This window comes from Syngnathus acus, chromosome 2 (genome assembly GCF_901709675.1).
Source record: "Syngnathus acus chromosome 2, fSynAcu1.2, whole genome shotgun sequence".
Lineage (NCBI taxonomy): Eukaryota > Metazoa > Chordata > Actinopteri > Syngnathiformes > Syngnathidae > Syngnathus > Syngnathus acus.
This window is the reverse complement of record NC_051088.1, coordinates 24,502,941-24,514,298: the sequence shown is the minus strand read 5'-3', so window position 1 is coordinate 24,514,298 and position 11,358 is coordinate 24,502,941. Positions and strand designations below refer to the sequence as shown.

General features: G+C 41.4%; 1 protein-coding gene across 2 annotated transcripts; it reads right to left on the bottom strand.

Moving 5' to 3' along the window:
• Positions 1-3,066: 3,066 nt before the first annotated feature.
• On the bottom strand, positions 3,067-8,597 carry LOC119119466 (transcription factor PU.1). Of its 2 annotated transcripts, none has more exons than XM_037245839.1 (5): positions 8,472-8,597; positions 4,218-4,425; positions 4,048-4,160; positions 3,790-3,946; positions 3,067-3,683 (listed from the first exon to the last, which is right to left on the bottom strand). In XM_037245839.1, exons 2-5 carry the CDS (start codon positions 4,423-4,425, stop codon positions 3,376-3,378), a joined length of 786 nt encoding a protein of 261 aa, XP_037101734.1. In that variant the 5' UTR covers positions 8,472-8,597; the 3' UTR covers positions 3,067-3,375. The 2 variants fall into 2 exon arrangements, with proteins under 2 accessions (XP_037101734.1, XP_037101735.1); XM_037245840.1 differs by lacking the exon at positions 8,472-8,597 and adding an exon at positions 5,212-5,312.
• Between the last annotated feature and the right edge of the window lie 2,761 nt (positions 8,598-11,358).

Here is an 11,358-nt window from a genome sequence, read left to right as displayed (position 1 = left end):
TCAAATAAATGATGTGCATTTCCAACAGCAGAACATCTCCTTAATATAATATACTATATGAAGATTAAAGTGAAATGTAAATGTTCCGGCAGTGAAATAGGCCAAGTCTCGCAGGCAGCTTTTAGTGATATTGACTTAGTTGTTTGTGGGCTGTGATGGCCACATGCAGATGACCCAGAAGCGGAGCATTCAGCCATGTGACCTATATTTGCTCCTGTCACTGTGCCATTTCAATATTAGACAGTCCACTCTGTTTTCTTTCTGGCTAAACATAGCTTGGCACTAGTGCAGAGATGGGCATCATGCCAAGCACACACCCGCCCGATGCCGGCTTTTGGCCCGCAAATCAGACTAAAAGAGGATACGGGAGTTAATGATGGGCTGAGCTGGACCTGCATACTCATTTATGTGAGTCGTATACCTGCCAGACATTTGTTAAAATACTCATTAACACCGCCCCGCCACATTACGTTGTGTCGTCTGAATGAGTCGGCTTGGTGTCGCCGCTTGGCACAAGTTTGAGTCTCCGTCAGCATCGGGGAGGGGAAGCCACAATGCAATAAAGAAAACAAAAACAAAACGTTTGATAGGAGACCTTAAAATGGCCGGTCCGCATGTCGCCATTTTGTATTTCCTTGTTTTGTTTGGGAGGGCAGAATCGCAGCCCTGTCCTGTATCCAATCCGAGGCAGCTGGCGGCGGCGGCCATGTTTACAAGCGCGGCGGTGCGTGTGTGTGTGCGTGTACCTTTATTTGAGAAGCAGGACAGCGATAGCACGCTGGAATGAGTTCAGTTTTTGGCTAAACGAAACTCAGCTCCTGGCATCGAAGCGTTTCTTTTTTTCCCCTCCTCTTTCTTTCTTTCTTTCTTTCTTTCTTTCTTTCTTTCTTTCTTTCTTTCTCTTTCGATCACATGCTCCAGTCTCCGGAAGCCAGTGAGTGTGTACTTTTGTTTGCCTTCCAAATTCTCCTTCTGTGCATTTCTGTCTTTCAATTGAATCTCTCAATACTTCTCAGCACTTAACTCCAAGTCGTCATTTTGCCTCCTTTTTCTCGCTCTTATTCCCATTGGTCATTTGGAAAGAAGACATGTTCTGACCTGAATGCATTTAAGCGAAAATAACTCTCCCGTGTGTTTCCCTTCTAGCATCACAGGAGTGCGACCTTGACGGCGCCAGCGTGCAAGGCAACGTGAATGCTGCCCTTGGGCCTGAGGTAGTAGATTGAATAGTTGTGAGGGTTAGGTCGCCTCTTTTTCGAGATAACTATACAATCTACTGTCTTTCCCAAGAGACAGTTTACTCGCCCAGGTGACAACTGCACCGTCCGATCGGACCAAATGCAAACATCGAGCGTTGTGACCATTTCTGTGTTTGCTCCCGAGTGGTGTATTAGATGACTTGCCAGGTGGATGTGTGTTTGAACTGGGCTTTGTCAGGGTGAGGTAGTAGGTTGTATAGTTTGGTGGGTGGCTCGACACCCTTCTCAGGTGATAACTATACAGTCTATTGCCTTCCTTGAGAAGCTCACAAGCTGACGACCGACACCACTGTTTCCTGACCTGGGCCGCACATTTCACAGATGTTAATAATAATAATTCATTAAATTTGTATAGCGCTTTTCAAACACCCAAAGACGCTTAATATTTTGTCTCAATTTACTAAACCAACAAAGTTACTTGATGTGAAATCTGTGACTGTTGTTTAACACCAAGCTATTATTTTTGTTGTACTAATAGCAACATGTGGAACACAGGCCCTCTAGTGGCCGAGCACTCAATAGTTCTGCATGACACTACTTACTAGCAAAAAAGATGCCGGTACTTTATTCGTTGTAAATAAAAAATAATTTTCAGACCAATGTAGTGAAATTGGATCATTTCCAAAGACACACTGGTTGATCTCTCTCCGCATAGCAGATGACACTGGATTACATGTAATCCAGTATTGCACTATGTATGATTCAGTGTATCGTTGTAAGTATTAAGTGACTAGAATTCAGTTTGTATAGAAATGACAATAAAGTTGTTTCAAATGAGTCAACCTACCTTGCTTTCAACCTACCTTGCTTCTCTGTTAGTGTGGATATGCGGTATTTGCATACATATACATCATCATTAAATGGTACTTTCGGATTAATTTAAGTAAACGCAATACACTTATAGCACAAAGCTACAAAGTGCAGCAATGCATCTCACTCACACAAATCTCCTAATATTTTTGGGAATAGGCTCCAGGAAAAATTATTATAATTAATTGTCAATATTCAATCCGTGAAACAATGTAGCTGTGAAATGTGGGCTTGCTAAATAAATAGCGCTAAATAGCGCCAACATTTTCATTTAACTGATCTTCAGTAAACTTTTTGAGATTCAGTGATTTATCGATGAGACTACAAATAATGACAGCAATATTTGGAGAGGAGAAAAAGACTTACCTTCTGTCAGCTCTTTCACACAGCCCTTTCTTTTGTTAGGGGAACCTGCAAAGTATACGAACATTTAGGTAAACAACCAAAAACAATCAGACTTGTTACAAAATGAAACAGGAAAGTCAGTTTCATCAGAGCCTCGGAATGTTTGCCACAAAGTCAGCACATTCAATTACCAAAATGCCGCTGAACACAATTCCAAGTCATTATTCGGTTTTACCTGAGGAATGTGAACCTTGTGATATCTGGCTTGGAGGGGAAAGCTGCTAACAAGTGCGGCGGGCGGCGTCATCGACCGCTTCACTTTTCCACATCCAATATGGCGGCGACATCAACGTACGGTAAAGGTATCTATGTGATGTGGATGTGTCTGTGGTGGCTGGCGATTGTCCACTGAAGTCTTGGGCGCCCTCTGGCGGGGAAGCTGCGGAGGTCCCGTGGGGTCCAAGATAAAACTGTTGAGTGTATTTCTTTTGTCGATTTTTTAAGAACCTTGAGTTTGAAACACTTTCATAATTTTCTTAATGTAATTAAAGCGAATAACACCAGTAACCTTTCACAAATTAATGGATATAAATCAAGCATAGATACATTGCGAATTGACTAGTCTGATTTTGTTTTGAAATGCAGATTAGACCAGATTGATTAAATCGTGCCCAAGTTTAGAATCATGTGGCTGTTGAGTGTAAACATCTGCACAAATCAAAACACGTACAAGCAATTCCAAAAATATTTAATGTCATAAAAAGACAACACGCACAAATAAATGATTTTTTTTGGACATCTGTATTACAGAACCACAACAACCAAAACGTGTATTAGGTGATTAAGAGGTCCTACTTATAAAGTAGATATCTTGCAACAATCTATCAGATTATGTTTTACTGTGTTTTCCTTTTCTCTGCCTCTCAAATACTCAGTATTTGTATCTTGTCGACTTTTCCCTTCACACCATATCGGCATCTCCTTGGAGGCCTCTCAGCGTCTTCTCATCAAAGCGATATGTGAGTTTCCGCTTGACTTTTTGGATCTCGCCCGTGCGGGCATAATTCCTCAACGCCCGTGCCATTTTCTGGTACGTCATTGTCTTGCGGTTCCCTTTTCGGCGGCCCCATATCTCTGCCAGCCTCTCTTTATTTTGGGAAGAGAACTGAAATGTACCCGAAGAGGACTGGACCCACCAGATGCAGCTTCGCATCGACGGCGTTTGCAGCATCTCAAACAGGAACTGGAACAAGCGCTCCTTCCTCTTTCCTGTCAAAGAGGAAGAGGATGCTATTAAATCCCAAGTTTGAATCAATCAAAGCTTCTTATGAAAAAGGGGGCGGGGCATAGATTGACACAATGGGATCATTTGTACCTGAGAGTGGAGCAAGATGTAAAGGATCTTTGTTGGGTCTGCCTCCGCTATCGGAAGTCGGAGAAGGCGCATCGTGATATTCGTGGTACTGGGAGCAACTGGACTGAGAGTCTGAATCCATACAAACGATCGGTTTCTCTGAATATGCCACGTGATCCTAGAGCAAATGTGGACAATCATAAGTCACTGGTTGCTTTTCCTTCATCAGGAGATATTTGGCAGAATTCACTTTACTTTAAAGTTGTGAAAAGACCTCACCCATTGGTTCTGATGCGGACAGGGCCAGGCCGGAGGTGGTGCTTGCTCCTCGTATTCCTTATTGGGAGCACCGCAGTGCCACTCATAGGCATGCTGGCCTGACCAGTTATTCTCTGCGGAGAGGCAAGACCATGAAGCTCCACCGACACTTTGCTTGCTTTCTCACTCACCGATGATCCTGGCGCTGTGGTGAGAATGCACGTACTGCACCACATTGCTCAGAGGCGAAGCATGCGTGCAGGAAGGCTGGACCTCCAGCGAATGCTCCTGAAGATACTCCTCGATGACCTCCAGGTCCACCTCCGGGCAGGATGAGGGCGTGGCTCCGATCCAGGAACCCCGAGCCCCACCGAGCCTGAGCTCAGTCACGTAAGCCATCTGTCAAAAAAAAAAAAAGAACCAGAGGTGATGTTTTTCAAGGCGCTTTCTGGCAGCCATATTCGTTCCTATGCATTGTGCATCCTTAATATTCAATTTCAACTTCAATTTGAAGGCAGTGTGGAGCAACTTTAATGACTGTACTACACCAGCTACATGCAGTAAAGTACTGTAAAATAAAATAAAGTCAACAAATACTTTGTTACTGAGTTTGAGCCAGCTTGCTTTTTTCTCCAACTACCAGGTCTAGGAAAGTTTATGAGGGAGATATTTTCCCTGATTGTTCCTCGCGATGAAATGAAAAAGAAAAATATTTGTTGTACTTAATTAAGGAGTTGTACTTTTACTTGACAATACCCCCAACACACACACACACATATTTTTCTCACCTCAGTCCACATGCATTGAGCGTGCATCTCATCAACCTGGTTCAAAGTTTTGTTTGCTTAGTGGCTGCCATGTTGATTTTAATTTGACTATCAAATCCGCGTTTACGTATCGCCGCACCGACCAGGTAACATGAAGATAACTGTATTTGTAACTGACACTCTTAATACGCACATGCGAGTCAGTTACTGTACAGTCAATGAGATCATCACAACGGAGAACTTTTTTTTTTTCTCCTCGTCGTATCATAACTTGCCAAATTCACACATTAAAAAAAAATAACCCATCTATTACAGCCGACTAAATTCAAGGTGTGTCTGGGAAGAGGAAAAGGGAAGCGAAAACTGCTCCATGGATTTTGTGATGGCTCAACAGTGATATCGCATCAGGAAATCATACCTTTTGAAATGTCCTCCTCTGATGTGTTTTCCTCAAGCATAAAAAAAAAAAAGCCACCTGTTTGATGCGCCACCTGAGCAGCACCTATCTTATAGCCTTAGATCCTCCTTCACTTCACCCCACTGGCCAATCACATTTGGACAAAGGTGCACACACTAGGGGCGGCAGTGGTGGATTTGGGGCGGGGTCCACTAATTAAATTTCAATAAATTCACACTGAGGTCAAATGGTGTCTTATTTTCAACATTTTGTGTATAAACCCACGCCACTGAATCCAGTGGCTCTTTAATAATATGTCAATTAAATTAAAACCATTCTGTCAAAATAATGAACAATTAGTATTATGTTGGTAAAGATACATAGAATAGTATTATAATAAAATTATTTAAATTCATTAAATAAGATGGCTATTCTTAAAGGTGTTTTTTTTTTTTTAAAAACTAGTGGGCCCAATATTGATCCCAGTAATGTCGCATGTTAGCATCACTGTCGACAGGTCAACGTGATGCTTCATGTCTTGACGTGACAAATGAACAGTCCAGGGTATTTCCCGCTTCTTGCCCACATTGGAATGAAACCAATTTTTTAATATAGCATCCCCAGGCTCTCCAACCACACAAGTAAATAATCGAAATACTAATTGATAGTTACTCAGAGCTGTGAAAATAATGGAACCAAACTGACTAATGATAGACAATATCAAGTGAATTGGGATGGGCAGCTGATATTTACGCAGTGCTTTTTATACCCAGGCTATTCCCAAGCAATGAATGACATCACTAACTTTCCAATATGTTTATAGAAGTTTATAGAAGGTAAAGGGTATTACTGATCGTCTGGAAAAGCTTCAAAAAATACCGTGTGGGGAAACCCTGGGTGTTAAAGTGAATTGAATGACGGTTAGAGCTTCAATAGTTCAGATTGCACCTGGAAGTTTGAAAGAAGGAGATAAAGCCAAAGGTTATTGGACCTTTTGTTGCCTGAAATACACAAAGAAAAATAGATGTTGCATTCTTGTTTTTTTTTTTTTTCCCGAAAACAAACCAAACCAACAAAACAAACTCCCAGAAATTAAGGTATTCATTATTGTAGTAATCTAAATTAATAAACAAAAAATAATAATAAAAAAATATGCCAACAAAAATAATTATTTTTACATATTTCTCATGTCGCCGAGCATGCAATTTGATCAGTTCATCCAACATTTGCGACCCTTGGAGGTGAACGGCCTCTGTTTGCCAGGTGAAATGGACTCATATTATATTTTGTTGACCATTGGTGTGTCAGGTGTCGAGGCACCTGTACGGCTTGCGAGCGAGCGGGCGGGCTTATCAACATGAACATGAGTTGTCCAAGCACAAGTGGCTGTGTGTGTGTGTGTGTGTGTCCAGGTGTAGCGTGTTAACAGTTACACTCACACCCCCTAGATTAGTGAGCATAAGCAAATCACCTGTATGTGTGCAGCCCACTGGGAATTCCCCAGAAAGCCAGACAAAGCAGGGAGCTTACACATTGTTATTTGATGTTGTGTGTGCTTGTTTACATGTGTGCAAAGTGATAAAAGAGCAAATTGAGCCCCCTGTGGAGAAGCGGTCGCTAATATGCACGCGTGCGTGTGAGACATGCTGTGGAGTTTTTACTGTATCAGGGGGTGTATGCAAAACTTGAGGTTGGCGGCTGAATGTCAGCATCAGCTCTCTTGCCGCACGGTTCTTCGTCTCGTTTCATGGGCGCAAACCCCAAATAGACCACAGCAAACTACAACCACAGGGAATAAAATAGATCTTATTGTCATGATTGATTCAAGTGGCCTGATCTTTGCGGTGTGTAGAATTTAAGAGCAGTGGCGGACGTGATGTTGTACGGCAGGTCAGCAGACATAATTCATACGGGAAAGTTGGAGATAAGGAATGGGATTGGGAACTGGCGGGACTTTGCATTCCCACGGAAGATTGTTTGGGAGCATCAGTAGGCAGCTCTATAATCTGTGGTCTCAATAAACACTCATAAACTACACTGGCCCACACGCCTTATCGGAATAACACATAAATCATCGGTTTTCACAGTAAGATAAGAAAAAGATGGTCACTCGCAGCTTGGAAGTGACATCAAATTGAGCGAGAACACACTAGGTCAGTGTTTGCCAACCTTTGAGACCAGCCAGCGTTTTTCTATGGGAAAGTTACATCATTCGACTTCTCCGACTGCGACTAACAATAATAATTCCATTATTTTATAATAATAATAATAGTTCAGTTAATATTTAATAATAATCTTATACTAATAATAATAATTTTATATCATTATTAACATGAAATAATATAATTATATAATAAATCATATAATAATAGAAACATAATCATATATTATTATAAATAAAAAATGACAGTAATGATTTTATATGATTATTAACGATAATCATATCAAATTATTATTATTATTATGATTAGAAAAGGATCGTGACTTCTGGCCATCTTGTTCGGTGCTGCAGAAGTATTGCTAACAACACAAACGGTGATGAGCGATTTGTCGATGAACAGTCGATACATTATACGATGTACCTATTTTACAAATACCGTATTTATCACACATGAGAACACCGTGTGAGCCAAGCCGATTTAAACGATAGCTGCTAAATGCTGGAAAGTGACAACTCCATTTGATGTTCTTCTGCTCTTTTCCCATGACTTATTATTGGACTGCTTGGTTTGTACGTTGACAACAATCTCCGCTGTGCGTTTGACAGATAATGATGCTTTTCTGTATTTTGCCACAAGATGGCGACATTGTCATCTAATTCTAACCCAAACAAGCCGCTTCCAAGTTGATGTACGATTTGATTGTGATGAGGGGAATGTTGTCAGTCTCTTGTTCAGAGTCGCAAAACTGCTGCTGGGCATTAGTCAGATGATTGGAATTTTCTGTGGCTAATGTGAAGCCTTTGTGTTGCTTTTCCTTGAAGCACGTCTGCGTCCTGCATGGCTTGGATTGTAAGGAGACAAGACATTCCTCATCTGTCTTCCTCCATTCTGACATGGCTGATAGCATCACACTAAAGTGGGTCTGGCAACAAAAGCAGCGCACACGTTCTTTCCAAGCGTGCACAAACACACATGGACTTTGTGATAAGAACGAGCATGGTGCACGGATGATGCAGCCGCTCATCAGTCTACTCAATCTGGTTCAATCAAGGAGTTATACATCAGAATTACAGTTGGAGCATTCACAAACAACACAAAGAGTAAGAATGACATACATACCTAGAGCAAGGCCAAATTACACAGGACTTGACTGCGGTGCCGCTCCAAGAGCATCCAAGAGTGCAGAATCTCTTTGTTGTTTTGCAGACTTTTTCACCGGATTATAAAAGGAAAATATTGCTGTCTGTCACTACAGGGGGGGGGGAGAAAAAATAAAATCAACACAACAAACATTTCTGGGTACAGCTAATTGCTAAGGTACTTTCATCTTTGCATTGTATCGGCTAGTTGGAATCAAATCCTTCAAAAAGGTTTTCAACAATCCAGAAGGAAAACGGAAATAGAATTAATCATGGATGGACAACAATTAAATACACTTGTCATGGACTGTAGAAAAAAAAAAAAAAAAAAGTGAGTAGTAAACTCCAAATTTCAAGGCAATGAAGTTGGCACATTTAAATTTGGCACGTTCGGCAAAAGAAAATTGCGAAGTTGGAAATTGGCTTTTTCTCAATTTTAACAAAGAAATAAGAGTTTACGGAACTCATTTGACTTAGTATTGTCTTAAAGATAAATCAAAACAACTTGTTTGCTGTCATAAACGCCAATAATTGACATTTTGAAGTTGTTACAACTCAACTTATTGTTTCCATCCCAAAAACTACAAGTTGTGTTTCTCACGACAGTAGGTCGCTAATTAATAAACCTGCTCATCCGCTCAACATTACATTGAAATGTCAAATATGTGCCTGGACTGAATAAAGATTGCGAAACACACAAATGGGATGAAAGGCATATTGCGTAGATGCCCGCCGCTGACATTTACATAAGAAGTTGACAGCCGGCTGTACTGGAGTCATGGAAGAAATGACTTGAGCGTTCCAAAAGAAAGTCATTCAAATCCAAAAAGAATAATTCTGCTGTTTCACATCGCCAAACTTGACAGGCCTCCAGCTGAGGTGACGAGTTCAACACTTTGGCGTCTGATGGAGGGCTTGACTGAACTCCATGACTAATCACATCTCTGGAGGCCCACCATTGTCCCCCCCCCCCCCCGCCCCACTCTGTCCCCTTACCTCACCGCCACCTTTCTTTCATTCCTCCCTTCCCTTTTGTACTGTGAGATGCTGAGAGGAAGAGAAGATGGAGGTGGGGAGGAACCTTTTGTTGCCTTTCAAGGGCTTTCCCGTGAAAAGCCAAAGAACACACCTGACGCAGTGTCTCGCATTCCCCCCCCCCCCACACACAGTGACACAAACAAATCGATCGGGATATTTTAAATTACAAAGGAAATACGACAAGGGAGGCTTTCTGGGGTAGACGAAGGGTGAGGAGGTGAAGTGGCTCAGGCGGTGATTGAGTGGCAAGCTAGTGAATGGTGCGAGGAGCTCAGGTAGCAAGTCCACGGTGAGTGCTCTCAAGTTAGTGTCAGGTATCAGGTAGCTACTTGTCTGTGTCTTCAAGGCAGCCGCTGCTTGGATCATGTTTGCAGTGGAGACGAGAGAAGAGAGAGAAGAGAGAGAGAGCGCTGCCTTTGATGCAAAGCCGAATATTTGAGAGACAAGTTCAAAAATTGAAAAAAATCAGCACAAAGATGACATTTGTAATTTGGGGAACTATTTATAAATACAGTAAATTGCCTTTTTTTTTTAAACTACATATGCCCTGTGGACAAGCGCAAAAAAAAAAAAAAAAAGACATGATTGATGGATGAAGCAAACACTAATTATGCTTTCAATCAAACTTCGGAGTACCTTATTTTTCTTTGCTTATTGAAAACTTCATACAACTTCAAATGAAAGCATGGAACAACCTTGGAACAAGATGGAAGCTAATCTCATTTTAATCAATCTAGTTTGTGTTTGGTAAATTTAAGGTCAAGTTCTTCCCGCACCTACTTGATTTTAATTCTGGTCATTATCTTTCTTTTTTACTGTTGGACACTTGTAACTGGAGAGACAACTTTTATGGATCCGAGTCAGGTTTGAAAATTCTGGAAAAAAAAAAATGAGTGGCTAGCTGCTGCTTATCATACTAACGCTAACTCATATCACAGCATACATACACCCACTAAAATGTTGTCTGATGTCGCCTAACTTCTGATTTTTGATAACACTGTCATAAAAGATCACTGTCACACGACAAAGCATCACAGTAGACTTTATCACACCCGCAGCAAGTTTTGCTGCAGCTACGTTTTTTTTCAAGTTTGACCGAAACAACATCGACAAGTGGGAAAAGAAAGGAACAAAAATGAGACAGAAGCAAGACTTGAGACAGGTAGAAGACCAGACATGCCGGCTTTACAGTCTCTGTGTGTGTGTACAAGAAATCCCCTTGGGCCAGACAACTAAATAACATTTAAAAGATGACAGAGCTCCGCCAACAGGAAGGTGAAAGAAAGGTGGAGGGTGGATGCAGGTGGATGCAGTTGAAGTGTGTGTGTGCATGCCAGCCAGCGCTGTTTGCATGTGGATGCAAAGGCTCACTCCATCTCCTTTCAACTGTCGGAATATTTGTTCAAAGGGCTTGGCGGCAAAAAAAAAAAAAAAAAAAAAAAAAGCGCGTATAAAGCATGACTTGATAGCAACATATTTAAAATGACAATAGACACAAGGAGCGAAAACAGACATTCCATTGGAAAGTGGAAGAAAAGAGAGAGAGAGAGAGAGAGAGAGTGAGTGGGAGAGAGCGAGCATGAGAGAGAGACTATGTGAAGAGCAGCTCTGAAAGAGGTTTTGTGGGGCCATAACAAAGGCCCCTCAGAAAACACAGTGACATAGGAATGTTAATTAATTAATGAGAAACCATTGAGGCTCCGCAGAATGGGAGCGAAAGAAAGTGGTTGGAGGTATCCAAATACCAAGAACCGAATCTTTTTTACATTTGAGGTGCACTTAGTTCCTCTCTATAAATGTTTCTTTCAGTGAGTCTTACAGGTTAAAGT

What these genes read in the sequence shown, in the direction of transcription:
- LOC119119466 (XM_037245839.1), bottom strand. Translation starts at nt 4,425, where the DNA reads ATGGCTTACGTGACTGAGCTCAGGCTCGGTGGGGCTCGGGGTTCCTGG. An exon ending in CCACAGCGCCAGGATCATCG is followed by an intron (nt 4,161 to 4,217) that starts GTGAGTGAGAAA and finishes GCCTCTCCGCAG; the next exon opens with AGAATAACTGGTCAGGCCAG. An exon ending in GTCCGCATCAGAACCAATGG is followed by an intron (nt 3,947 to 4,047) that starts GTGAGGTCTTTT and finishes CATTTGCTCTAG; the next exon opens with GATCACGTGGCATATTCAGA.